Raw genomic sequence first — 14503 nt, forward strand, 5'->3', positions numbered from 1 at the left:
ATTTATCTTGATATTTTATTTGTACTCTCACGTATAAATTTTCGTATTATCAAGGTCGGCCCTAGGGCAAGGCAGGGCAGGAGGGGCACCCGCCCAGGGACCACAAAATAATTTTTAATATATATTTTTTATTTTTATGATAATAAATTAAAAAATTGTAAAACAAAATAGAGTAATCTATGCATTTAGTACATAAACTATCAGTTTTGATCCGTTTTAGTACCTAAACTTTTAATTTTTTTCAAAATCATATCTAACGTTTAGTTTTCGTTTTATTTTAGTACCCGTCGTTAAAAACTTAACGTGTTTAGTATCTAACTATCAGTTTTGGTTTGTTTTAGTACATAGAATTTCAGAAAATTTTAAAACTTGACGTTAAATTTTGAATGGGCACTAAAATGAAATAAAAAATAAAGTTTTAACGGCGGGTAATAAAATAAAACAAAAATTAAACTTTACGTATGGTTTTAAAAAATTTGAAAGTTTAGGTATTAAAACAGACCAAAACTGATAATTTAGGTACTAAATACATAATTTATTCAATAAAATAATGAGGCCCATGAATTTATTAAGGTGTCACTTATCTTTATTGAATTTTATATTAATGTTAATAAATTGTTATTCCATAAAATTCTAATTTAATATTTTTTTCAAAATTAAAAAAAATCAATTGAACTATTTAATTTTGGTCTTTCAAAATTCCCACTATCAATTCACTAAATCTCTTTTCTGATTTTTCGTACCAATGAAAAAAATTTATTAACATTATTTTTTTTAAAACTTAATGACAGGAAAAAATTTAAGTGTAATTAGCATTTTTCTTTTCTCTTTCATGTTTCACGATTCACCTTAAAATTTTTATTCACATTTTTTAATTTATCATATTTCTCTCACACATAAAGTCACAATTGTTTATTATCAATTATGATGCTTAAATCATATGAAAGATTGTTCTTAAAATTTTAGGTAGATCACGTTTTCTAACTTTTTCTTTTAATTTTACATATTTTTCAAATTCTAGATAAGATCGTTCTTTCATTTTCAAATGCTATGTTATGTATTGAGAAAAATATGTTGGAAAGCATTGATATTGACACTATCATCAATGGTTTTGTAAAAAAAAATTGATCGAATGTAATATTTTTTTATAAATATTTGTATTCTTAAATATATATTTTTGACATCTTATATTGTAATGAATTACTATTTTTTTTAATTTAATAAAAAATCTAATAAAATTTGTATATTACATATTTCTTAATTTTTTTATATTAAGGGTTCTTTTTTTATTTTTACCCTGAACCTAAAAATAGTCAGGACCGACCCTGCATATTATTTATATATATCAATTCTAAAAAAATATTTTTAAATTCATTATTAATTCCAAAGATTATGGTATGGACAACTCAACAAAAGTATATATATGTTTCCACATCTTTACCTTATCTAGCTTAACCAAATTTTAATTTGGGTGATTTTTCGGACATTGTGATCTTAATGCAATGATGAGGTATAACATATATATATATGTAGATTGAAGGTGATTGGGGAGAAGAGAAGGCCTAAATAAAGTTCATTTAAATATGTTTACTTTTATTATCATCATCATTATTTTATGTGTATGTGTTTTGTTTTCTTTAAGGTGGGTAGTTGTGGTTTAATCACTGATTTCGGTTTGGACCGGAGATGCTTCTTTATTACATTATTATCATTATTGATCGGGTAGTGTTATAATAACAAAAATAAAATACAAGAGAAAGTGATGTCCCGACAGTGCTTGTGGCGTGGGGTGGTGTGGGGGATTGCAGTGGATCGGTTTGAGTTTTTAGTTCATTCAAATCTGATTTGAAAATTTAATTTCTTTAATTATATATAAGTCAATTTAAGTATAAGAAAATCTCATTTGATTCAAAATTTAAACTAATTTTAAGTCAAAATTTATATCCGATTCGACTTATATACGTAATTTATTTTATTAAGTTAAAGTGGAATCTAATTAAAAGAAATAAAAAGAGACGTTATTTAATTTTTCTAAATATATAAAAGAGAATTATAAATTTATAATAGTATATTGGGTTGAGTTAAATTTTTTCACTTTAAACTAAATTTATTTGACCTTATTTTTGGAAAACTCAATCTACATTGAATTTTTAAAATAAAAAAATCAATATGATTTGATTAGGTTAGATCAGAAATGACCATCTCTAGGTAGTTGTCTTTGTCGTCACAATGTCCCATGATCGGACGGCTATACAACGTCTGTGATCCTAGGCTTTTGTCCCACAGTTTTCATCGTTAAAGCCGGAAGAGCTGTTACAGCCTTACGGGATGGTGTGTATATACGTTGTTTGCATCGACTTTTTTGGCTACTCGACATCAGATTGGATCTTTTTGCTCAAAGTGATCCAACGGTAGGAGGCAGCTTGTAATTTTGAAGGAAGCGGTGACTCTAGCAAAATAATTACAGAGAGAGTTCAAAAAGATTGGAATGTGCATTGACTTTTTCCATTAAATATTAAATCATTGTTTTGGTCCCTCAACTATGATCGAATTTTGGATTTAATATCACGATTTTACTTATAAAAGCATTCAAATAAAAATAAAATGTCACAAACTCACCATTATAGGGTTATTTAATTAATAATTATTTTATATTACTTAAAAGTTAATTAACCAAAAATAGTATTCCTAGAGAGTTGAATAACTTTTGTTCTACTATATCCAAAGAAAAATATGAAAAGGCCTACCTAGCCTGGATTTGCGTTATAAACACGTGGTGCATTGCATTTATAATTTATCTCATCACTTTTAACTTAAGTTACACCTTCGCCCCGATTCTTCTCCTTCATTTCCTCATCTTTTTGAAATCTCCAAAACCCACTTCATTTTTCTTTTGATCAACGCACGATTCGCCATTGTTTCTGAGCTTTCTATTCTCTTTTCATTTGAAGCTGGATCGGTTCCTTTTCACTCTTTCTTAACTACACCTTTATAAGAACATATCAAGCATGTAAGTTTTGCCTTCACTAGTTCAAATCCTATTCAAAAAAACCAAAAACCAAAAAATATAGATATAGAATCTGTAGTTTATACTGTTATCTTTTGTTCTTGATTCTTGCCTGTCGTGGAGAAGATTAGAACAACCGTGTAGCTGCACCTTTATAATATATATATATATAAAGAAGTTTGTTTTAGTGAAAAAGAATGCCGGACGAAGAGACAGCAACCCCGACAGCGTCGGCGCCGGCAACACCGGGAACGCCGGGCGGACCGCTTTTCACTTCGATGAGGGTGGACTCACTGTCTTACGATCGGAAGTCAATGCCGCGATGCAAATGTTTCCCGGTGACAGCCCCAACGTGGGGTCAACCTCACACATGCTTCACCGACTTCCCTGCACCTGATGTCTCTCTTACCCGAAAGGTGCGCTTCCTCTCTCTCTCTCTCTAAGGGTGAACTATGTATTTAGTCACCAAACTATTCTCATATTTTTCATTTTTGTCACCTAAATGTAGATTTTGATTCTATTTTGGTTACTGTACTTAAAAAAGTAAAACTGTAAAATAATGTGACACGTTAGCATCATCGTTATTTATTTTATGATGGATGACCTAAACGAAATCAAAATGTAACTTTAGGAATTGTTTTAAAATAAGAATAGTTAAGCATTCAAAATAAAACCGGAAAGGTAATGGAGTGGTTAAATATGTAGTTTCTCTTTGTTTAATTATAATTCTGGTTCATATTTAATTCAAATGGTAATATAATATGACATAATTACGTCCAGTGGTGTATGGATTTATGTATGCAGCTGGGTGCAGAATTTGTGGGAACCTTTATCCTTATATTTGCGGCAACGGCTGGACCTATAGTGAACCAAAAGTATGGCGGAGTCGAGTCGCTGATCGGAAACGCCGCATGCGCTGGGCTGGCGGTGATGATAATAATTCTGTCAACTGGACACATCTCTGGAGCTCATCTAAACCCTTCCCTCACCATTGCATTTGCTGCCTGTCGTCATTTCCCCTGGACTCAGGTTCCCGCCTACATAGCAGCTCAGGTCTCCGCCTCTATCTGTGCTTCGTTCGCTCTCAAGGGAGTCTTTCATCCCTTCATGTCTGGCGGAGTCACCGTCCCCTCCGTCAGCTACGGACAGGCCTTTGCTCTCGAGTTTCTCATTACATTTAATCTTCTCTTCGTCGTCACGGCCGTTGCCACTGACACCCGAGCCGTATGTTTGTCTCTGTCAAATGTAACAATTTGGTTTAAGAAAATGGTATTCCATGATTGAAAGTAAATATGTTTATCTTACAGGTCGGAGAGTTGGCAGGAATAGCTGTTGGGGCGACTGTAATGCTCAACATCCTTGTGGCTGGGTAAGTACCATAATCAATTTACCATGTTTTAATTTTTTTTTCAACTTGATCTTTTTTATAAAAAAAAAGTAATTTGCATACACACTTGAAAATAAATAATATTTGATTATGTCACATTTTTTCAATATTAATGCTTAAATTTTCTTCGGTGCGGACAAAAAAATGAGAATTAATGATCAAGAAATGCCAAATGGTATTAGAATATTAGGTATATTGTATACAACTTAATTGATTTATTAAAAGGGTAAAAAAAGTTGAATTTAATAATATTAATACATTTTTTCTAAAATAAATAATTTTTAGTAGTCTAAGGTAATTACATGATATTATTTATTTAGAATTTTTTAATCATTGATAATGCATGTATCCAAAGATATTTATATTTCTGCCGGTGCTCGAACTCGTGATTTCTAAGGAGAATAATGAGTCCCTTAACCACTGAGTTCAATTGGTTTAAATAGACATATACACATGTATATATTATCAATAAACTAAGAAAAATTTTAAACAAATATTATATTATATTTATCAAACTATTAAAAAAAATTAGAATTCAAGATTTTGGTGCCGTTTGATAAACTACAGGTCAGGTTTTGGTTCCATTTGATGGACTAGAGTTAAATAAACGTTTATCATTCAAATTGCTACTTGTAGTTTTTCAAGATTAGTATTTGATTTTTTTAGTTTTATATTTAAATTTTAAAAAATTAAATTAGTATTAAGTATTGATAAAATATTTTAACCATTAAAATCATGTTGATGACTTATTTGGTTGTTAACATACCATATTAACATTAGGCATCTTAAAAATTCATTTCAAGTTTAGCTACTAATTTAAAATAAAAAATAGGGTAAACTAAAAACCTAAATTATAATTTTTGTTCAATTTTAATACTCAAACTTTATTTTTTTAAAATTATACTTAACATTTAGTTTAAGTTTCAATATGATACATTTTGTTAACAGATTAACATAACCACTAACATGACATTTTTTATTTTTTTCAAAGATGATATGTCATTATCTTATGATGACACATACATCATTGTTAAATTTTTAACGGTATTATACTAAATTGAAAGCTAAACTAAACATTATATGTGACTTTGAAAAGCCTAAAATTTAGGTGCCAAAATGAAATAAAGTGATAATTTAGATACTAAACATATAATTTATCCAAAAAATATGTATTAATTTAAAACTTTTATCAAAATAAATTACATGTTATAATAAGAGAATATAAAGTAGGCATGAGAGGGTCAATATAAAATGAGTAATAAAGACAAAAATAAAGTAGTGGTTGACCTTTGATTTGCAGGCCAAGTAGTGGGGGTTCAATGAATCCAGTGAGGACATTGGGGCCAGCGGTGGCAGCTGGGAATTACAAGGCATTATGGATATACTTGATAGCACCCACACTCGGCGCCTTAATCGGTTCCGCCACTTACACTCTGGTGAAGCTCCGCGATGATGAGTCCCAACAAACGCGCCAAGTCAGGAGCTTTCGACGCTAGCCAACCCCAATCATATCAGCCTTGAAGCTTCTTTTCATACTTCACCATTTCTTCTTTCTTCTAGTGTCCTGTCTCTGTAAAATGAAAAACACATATATAATGATTGTGTGGGGTAATGGATAAGATGGGTTTTGGGAATAATAAGCAATGTGACCATAAGTCCACGACCTACAGTACCTTGGTTGAATTATGTTGCGCTTTGCTTTGTATTTTCCTTCTTTTGGGTTTTTGCTTTTGTCTATTTTAACGATGCACCACTCAGGGGTTGATTTGTAATTTTCTTAGCCATGCTTGTCAATAGAGAAGTTCATCATGTGTGAAACTAGTCAGCTTTGGAATGTGCGACTCTTTGTATATAATATTGCCAAAACACAAGGAGTGTGTTATAAGAAAAATGGCAATGCATTAATATCGGCTCAAGATACAATACCATGATAATTTACCCTTCAATTAATCCGATCCACTAGAGTTACAATAACACCCGCATCATGGAATTATTTCCCTATGCAACCAATTAAGAAACTCTTCAATACACAAATCAAGCGACTTCAGTGATTAAAAGATTATTGTTATTTTTTGAAGTCTTGAATTTAAGTATCACGTCTGTAGAGATACAAAACCGTTGATTGTTAAATGATTAAAAGTCTTTCAAACAAATACACTTTATATTCCCCTTAGATTAATAAAAGAAACTGTGGACAACAAACCGTACGAGTGCAAAAACATGGCATGAAAATGCCATTCAATATATGAATTCATGATCCAATCTCCAATGAAAAAGGCATTTACTACCCTAATTCCATCTCTTTTTCTATATTTTCTAGCATTCATTTCATCAGGGAAGAAAACAAATAAACGTGATATTCTGGATTCCCTCACCTTTCTGACGAGTAAATAACTTCTTGTAATAAATGCAGCATTCACATTGAACCAAATACCAATAAATTTTTGTCATTTTTTTTCATTTTGTTTCTCAGAAATTTCTTCTAGGCTCATCTCCGAGAAGCAGAGGAACGATTCAGCAGATCCCGAGCCCCATAAATTCCTGGAATTTATTTGGGGGGGGGGATCTTATCTCAACAGGAGCATATTTACTGCACAATAAATAAATGACAGTAGTTTTACAGAATCAGGTTATATAAGCTGAAACCAAGACATGAAAGTGCACTTCCAAGGCCAAGTGGAACATGAAAGCCCCTCTAGCAAAGAATCTATCCTTATACCAACAGAACAAATAATCTATCAGGAACTATTTAGGCCATTGAAATTAACAGGATCGTGCACTAACTTACAGGAGTTGCAGCCACTTAGCCCCACTATGACGAGAGTATCTGCCAACTTTATCGGGGATGCCTGGCATACCATATTTTTCACCTACTTTACCTGATCGTGAAGATAGAGTTGTCAGGAAACTAGTTGCCAAGTTTCAGATGGAAGAAAACAAGAGGCAATGGAATAGCCACTTACCAGAAACATCTTCCTTTTCCATAAAAGAAATGACAATATAGATGTGAAGTCTAAAACGAAATATAGCTCTGGGATTTATTGACATCCAATTCTAATATCACTATTCACTTATAGCACTGAAGGAAAGCTTATTTGAGATTAATTCAACTCTAGAGACCAGCAAATGTCAAAGCATACATATGTCAATTGTCAACTTCTTTACATAAAGCAACCATGAATTGGAAATAAAATAATTTAAAACAAAAAGGAGTAAACAGACAAACGAACAACTTATAGAAGGGAACTAGTAAAATCCATAGACAATACCAGCAGGATATCCTGGAAAAAGGTTTTCAATTCATTTTGTCATGAAAAAGGATACAGCACAAAATTTTACAAGAAATAGGTACGCAGTACCCGAGTACACAGAATTTCACTATATTTTTCTACAATTCAAAGAACATGCTATTTATTGTTTTGAGTTCTTCGAGCTCCTCCCCGCTAGCAATTCCAGGATCAATATAGCATAACTGAAAAGGAAGATAAATATTATAAACAAATATTTTTTATATATAAAAGTCAATTATAAGAGAATTTTTTTGTCCAGTTGAATTGTAACCTGGTACTGTGGCTTCTTAATGGTGTGTACTCCTCTTTTTATAAGCTTCTGCCATCCCGCATTTATTTTAAGTGTCCTTTCCAAAGAAAATGTTCTCTGTACTTGCATAAACCATTACAAAAGAAATGTAGCATTAGCAGCAGTACAATCACCAACACTGTAACTAAAACATGAATGCAACATGTACATGCATAAACATCAACAAAAAAAAAAAGTTCTGGCAGCATAAGGAAAAAACGGTTAGTGAGACACCCCTGCAAGTTCCAATAACAATTACCGACAATGTGACACAAACATGCAAGCAACAACAAGAACATGCACAAACATAAAAAAAAAAACCTAGGTTCTGGTAGCTTGAGGAAAAAATGGTTAGTGACACACACCTGCAAGTTCCAATCACTGGCAAAAGAACCTTTTCTAATTACATGTTTCCCAAATTTCAATTCTCTGATCACAGAACAATTTTAATCAGCATGTGCATTGTATTTAAGTCTACAATTTCAAGGGCAAAAACCAAAGTCTTAACATGGTGGTCATGGCTTGGCTTGAGTTTGCAAACAAAACCGTCTGATAATCATACCATACAACTTCTGTCAACTAAATATAATCAGACATAAATATGCAGAACTTTATCTCAGCAAATCCGTATGTGATAAATGTGGATATAAACCAGAGTACTCAAACACAGTAAAAATACATGGGAAAATTATAAAAGATTGCCAGGGTCAGGACGAAGTGTATAATCAAAACTTCAGTGAAGTGGCAATATCATGATTCATAACTAAACTGAGTAAAATATTTAGTAATGGTGTCATTTTTCAATGTCTACTAGCTGTTAAGAATATCAGATGACCACAAAGGGAATTACACGAGTAGTACTCACCTCAGCAGGGTCCAAAATCAAGAGATTGAACTGACGCATCCCATTCTGCTGATTTTTAACCTGGATCCCAATGATTGTTCTTGAATGTCCATCATGTTGGAAGTATAAAGGCCTGCCCATAAAAGCTACCGTAAAAACAGGATTATAGAATGTAATAAGGAACTTATTCTTCTGTTTCTTATTAAAATTAAGAGAAAAAAAGGACAAAAACAGAATGGCATTCCTTTGATTCGTACCTTAGCTAAAAGGGAACATTAAACAAGAAGTATAGTTAGCAATGTTGATGGTTACTTACGCTCTATCACTGACTACAACTTGACTGGAGCTGGATACAGTTAACCCTTTATCTGAAAAGTAATTCCACACCCAGTCTATCAGAACCTGAGGCCCCTCACTTTTCCCTTGAGAATTATCACTCAATTTGCCCAAAGAATCACAAGAGTGTTTTCCCTTATTCAAATCCTGCTGGCGATGAACATATCTATCCATAGGTCCAGAAACTTGAACTGCATTCCTTTGCGTCACTGGTTGTCCTAGAGTAGAACCAGGAACAGAAAGAAAGAGCTGTTCAGATTCCTTAGGACCAAAGTCAACCACCCTAGCACGAAGACCGAATGAACGAAAAAGTGAAGCGCATTCGGTAGTCCCAATCCAGTGACTGGTACCATAGATTTTGCAGTTAAAATGTTGGGCACCAGGAGGATCAAATCCCCTTTCCCAAGCAATCTCAAGCCAACGTTGAAGGAAAGCGATATCAGGAACAAAACCTGACCCACCAAACAGGACTTCTCTAGCTTCCTGCCTGTGTGCAAGCAAATGAGAACATAGCATTTGAATGTTACGCCAGCCACAACCCCAACCGACATCTATGGATGGAACACTATGGAAGTGATCCACGTAGCCAGACAAAATGGTTATTGATGAGTTGTGCCGGGCCTCTAGTTCTAAACAGTTTCGCAGCAGGGAAATCAAACCATCTTTAACATGGTAATAATTGCCCCTTGTTTGTAAACCAATCAAGGAGGAAATGCTATCCACGTTAGTAGAGCCTGAAGAAGAAGCAATTTGAATTTGATTAGCCAATTCCAGGTATTTAGCTTCCTTATCTTCATCCTCGAAGTGACTGTTGGAGTGCCTAAACCAAATATTTACTATTATTACTCTTATCCTAAACCAGAGTTCGAATTAGAAAAGAACTGAGGGCGGAGAAAAGTTCATACCATTGGAGTTCTGCGGAGGGAAGGGAAAGGTGACAAAAGGGACAAATGGAAGATTCCATAGACAACGCTTCACTACTTCTTCAATGGGAAAGATCTTAAAATTTGAATCTTTTCCTGTAACTTACTTCTGTTCTAATCGCAAATTCGTTGAAACATGGAATCTGGCGGTTATCGAAAATTTTCTGACGAATAATAAGAAATAGAATAAGAAATGAATGAAGTCGGTACCGGAGCCTAAAATGAAAGAAAGAAGCGGAGAATGGAGACGCTAACCTCAAAAGGCGGAAGTGGCGGTGGAAGCGCCCATCAGAGAGACGCCGACGATTTGCCTCCTACGTTGCGTTTTTGATATATGCGGTTTTGGGTGCGAGAAAATTCAAAATAGTTGAACAAAGAGAAAAATATAATAATAAAATAAAAAGAGTAAACTACACCTATGGTCACTTTTTATGGATTTAGTAACAAACCTTTCCTTTTTCTTATGAAAGTTACAAAATGATCACTCATTTAAAAATTAGTACAAATATGTTACTGAATTAAAATATTATTACAAAAAAATTATGAAGTCGTTAAATATTATACGAAACAGCGATGTGTTATAGTATAATAATAGTTTTAGTCCTTAAAACTTATAAAAATTTATTAATTTGATTTTAATCTAAAATAATTCAATATATTTAACTTTTTCATATCTAAAATTTCATCATTTTAGTATTTTTTTATTCTTCTTCTAAATTGCTGGTTCTTCTCACATAAATGTTATATTACTTTCCTAGTATAATAACAATTTAATTGTAATTTGTTATAATAGTTTAACAGCAACTTTTTGTTGTTTTATAACAATGCAGTTATTCAACTATTGTCTTAAAATGATGGACTCGTTCGATTTGACAATATCACACAAAGACTAATATTAATAGATTTTTTAACTATGAAAGATTATATTTATTAAATTATTTCAAATTAAAACAAAATTAATAGAATGTATAAATTTTGAGACTAAAATATTATTATACTAGGGTACATTAAAGGTTCGTTTCAATTTTAATGACTGAATGACATGTATATAATAATATTTTAATTGAATGACTTGTTTGTAACTTCAAAAATATAGTATATATAAGTTCCAAAATATGGATTAATCACATTGTTTATCTATCGTGGATCATTTTATAATTCATTCCATCTTTAATTTTATATATTCAATTTTGTTAATAGTTTAGGGTGATTATAAGATAGTATCTACTCATATTTTTTTAATTAATTGATAACGTACACATCCTGCAGACGCAACTGCTCGAACATAAGATCTCTAAATAAATAACATTCATTTTTTCCATTTAGGTTTTCAATAAAAGGTGACATCAATAAGTTAAAATTATATGTTTAGCACTTAAACTATTATTTTTGTTATGTTTTAGTACCCATACATTTTTTTTTCAAAACCATACTTAATTTTTAGTTTATCTTTCAATTTGGTACCTTATCGTTAAAAAAATAACCAAACTGTTGACGTGATATTTTTTTCAATGATATTGTGACATTACCTTATAGTGACATGTCAACATAACCATTAAGTTTTTAGCGACTGGGTACCAAAATGAAACATAAACTAAACATTAAGCATGCTTTTGAAGGAAAAGAGTTTGGGTACTAAAATAAAACAAAAGTAATAATTTAGGTACTATACATGCAATTTAGCCTTATTTTTTATAAACTACACCAAATATCAATGAAAATTAGGTTGTATATCTTGGAATTTAAAATGTTTCAATTTTAGTTCTAAACTTCAGTTAAGATATTTGATCGTTAAATTGTTAACGACATAATGATATTGTCTTTTCTTACCTGTGAACTTTAACTTGCGTATCAATTTGGCCCTTCTAGAAAATCATCAACTCCTTCAATCGTCACTGTCAGGCAATTGTCACCCATCAACGATCATCATATTTCGAGCAATTATGCGGTATAACCTAAATTTTAAGGTTAAAAATGGTATAAATTACAAATACTAAAAATGTTATCAAAAAGCATAACATTGGAGGTTCGCCCAATTATCGCAAGATCGTTATCAAAATATTTAAATTTCACTCATTTTTTCTTGTTAGATTAGTTTTTCTACGAATCCCACTCAAAATCAATGAAAATTCATCTAAAGGTTCAACGTTCTAATGCTATGATGTTCTCTGACAACCTTCGAATGAGACTATTTTTTGAGCTATATTCTTTGTCTTCTCAAAAATTACTTGTCACCGTTTATATTTTCAAACACCTCAAATCCGAAAAGTCTTTAATCACTATTGGCCTCCAATACATGTGTCGGCGGAATTAGACTTGTAATATCCTCAATACCGGGTTAGTGATTAAATTGTAAAAATTTAGAATTTGATGACTAAAACACAAAATAATTGAATAGTATTGTAATTTGGTATAGGGTTAAATTGCAAAGAAGAAAGAATAGAAGGATAGAATGGTCTTTTTCAAGGAAAATAATTAAAGAAGTGATTTATATATTAGCTCCACGTGGAAGAGAAGAAAGAAAACAAGGTTCCAGAGTTCTCTTATTCTCTTATTTTCTCCTAAACGTGAAGAGGTCAAAATAAATGTGAGATTTTTCATGAGTTAATTATTTGCTGAAATTTAAGTTTTGTTTTGATCCTTATATGCTAATTAAGCTTACGGAAAGCTTAATTTGCTTTAAAACAACAAGATGAAGGGTGTAGGAAGAATTAAAGATTATGAGTTCTTGAATGGAATTTTAAAATAGAGTTCATATTGGAAATCGGAGGTTGAATTTGACTTGTCATCGACTTAATTAAGACATACGAAGTGTTAAAATTAGATTTAGAACATGTTGGAAATTGAGGGAGATTCTTAAAATCTATGTGGAGGATTGGATTTTTAAGTTTAAGAGGTATTGAATGGGTATTAATTAGTTTAAGTAGGTATATGCAAGTTAAGGATATAAAAAGAGGGGAAATATGAAGTGTTGAGAAGATTATGAAGCGATTTTCGTGCTAAAATAACATTTATGGGCTATGTGCATCGATGCACATTCAATGTGTATCGATGCATCAAGGGAAAAAACCCAGAAATTGTTCAATGTGCATCGATGCACATGAAGTGTATCGATGCACTTCTTTAAAATAAAAACATCGAATGTCATTAGTTTATCGATGCACAAGTAGTGTATCGATGCACCCCCTTAAAATACAAACATCGAATGTAATTTATGTACCGATACATAGATTGTGCATCGATGCACCCGTCAAGGGATGCATCGATACATGGTGTAGTGTATCGATGCATACCTTCATTAAAATATGAAAATAACTTTCTTTTAGCCTAAGGAATGATAGTTTAGAATATATTAATTAGTATACTGATTAGCATCAATGTATTACTATGTAGATATAGAACATAATTTCGTTCCGGAACAAACAAAGGATTAGGATCAAGTCAAAATAAGCAAGGCCAAGGTGAGTGCATATCCTAGATGAAATGAAATTGAGACAAGACTTGCGATAAGTCTATCTCTTATCATTGAATTTATGATTTTATATTCATGCACATGCATACATATATATGTGTTAACGTTATAGTGATTTCATGCATTTTTCATTCATGATTAACATGGTATATGAATGAATGCCATTATTAGAGAATTCTTCCAGATATGTGAAATAATGAAAATGATCATATAAAGTGACTTATGTGTTTACATGGACTGTGATGAAAGAGATATGAAATGAGAAATGTATTTATAATTAAGCCCGTGTTATTTAATATGAGAGCTATAGGTATAATTGGCATGCCAAGAGTCGAGGGATTATCAGTGGTCCTTTGGGACATAGTGGTTCTTCGGAACAATTAGTGGTCCTTCGGGACATAATGGTCCTTCAGGACAAATATTCAATGCCCCTTGAGGAAATTATACGAGCTGTGGTGACAGCATAGTGCACAACCTCTATGTACTCACATACGTTTGTTCTCCATAATGTACATGGGCAATTCAAAGATTAATTAAAGTGGAATTAGCATAAGAACATATGTTTTATATGTGCATGTTACCGTCATATATATTATAGTGAAATAGATGCATACAAATAAAGATGTCATGATCAGATGGTAAGAATGCATGTTCATGAATGCATTGTTATATATATATATATATATTATGTCTCACTAAGTCTATGACTTAGCGTAGGTACCAAGAATCAAGAGGAACAGTAATAGAGGCGGCAAGGACATCATCACTACTAAAAGATCAGATCAGAAGTAATTGACAAAGTAGGTATTTTGGTTGTGTATTGAGTGTTGGCATGTAATAAGTGGCTAATTACGAATACTCAGATCGATTTTGTATTTTGTGGTCTCTTTTATGTAAATTAATGTATTTGGTTTTAATGAAAGCTTAAAATTTTCCTGTTTTCTTTAAGTGTCAA

The 14503-nt window shown here is 31.9% G+C and overlaps 2 protein-coding genes across 4 annotated transcripts; one reads left to right on the plus strand and one right to left on the minus strand.

Moving 5' to 3' along the window:
• The first annotated feature begins 3187 nt into the window (after nt 1-3187).
• Nucleotides 3188-6212, plus strand: LOC120117443 (probable aquaporin NIP5-1). The gene is made up of 4 exons (XM_039137729.1): nt 3188-3423; nt 3812-4231; nt 4315-4376; nt 5695-6212. Exons 1-4 carry the CDS (start codon nt 3205-3207, stop codon nt 5888-5890), a joined length of 897 nt encoding a protein of 298 aa, XP_038993660.1. The 5' UTR covers nt 3188-3204; the 3' UTR covers nt 5891-6212.
• Nucleotides 6213-7673: 1461 nt separating this feature from the next.
• LOC120117318 (zinc finger-containing ubiquitin peptidase 1) lies at nt 7674-10458 on the minus strand. Of its 3 annotated transcripts, none has more exons than XM_039137607.1 (6): nt 10332-10458; nt 10059-10136; nt 9134-9973; nt 8839-8950; nt 7956-8051; nt 7674-7866 (listed from the first exon to the last, which is right to left on the minus strand). In XM_039137607.1, exons 2-6 carry the CDS (start codon nt 10115-10117, stop codon nt 7783-7785), a joined length of 1191 nt encoding a protein of 396 aa, XP_038993538.1. In that variant the 5' UTR covers nt 10118-10136; nt 10332-10458; the 3' UTR covers nt 7674-7782. The 3 variants fall into 3 exon arrangements, with proteins under 3 accessions (XP_038993538.1, XP_038993540.1, XP_038993539.1); XM_039137609.1 differs by having other exon boundaries at nt 10059-10130; nt 10332-10448; XM_039137608.1 differs by having other exon boundaries at nt 10059-10133; nt 10332-10448.
• Between the last annotated feature and the right edge of the window lie 4045 nt (nt 10459-14503).

Source organism: Hibiscus syriacus, unplaced genomic scaffold (genome assembly GCF_006381635.1).
Source record: "Hibiscus syriacus cultivar Baekdansim isolate YM2019G1 unplaced genomic scaffold, ASM638163v2 tig00110319_pilon, whole genome shotgun sequence".
In the NCBI taxonomy this organism is placed as follows: domain Eukaryota; kingdom Viridiplantae; phylum Streptophyta; class Magnoliopsida; order Malvales; family Malvaceae; genus Hibiscus; species Hibiscus syriacus.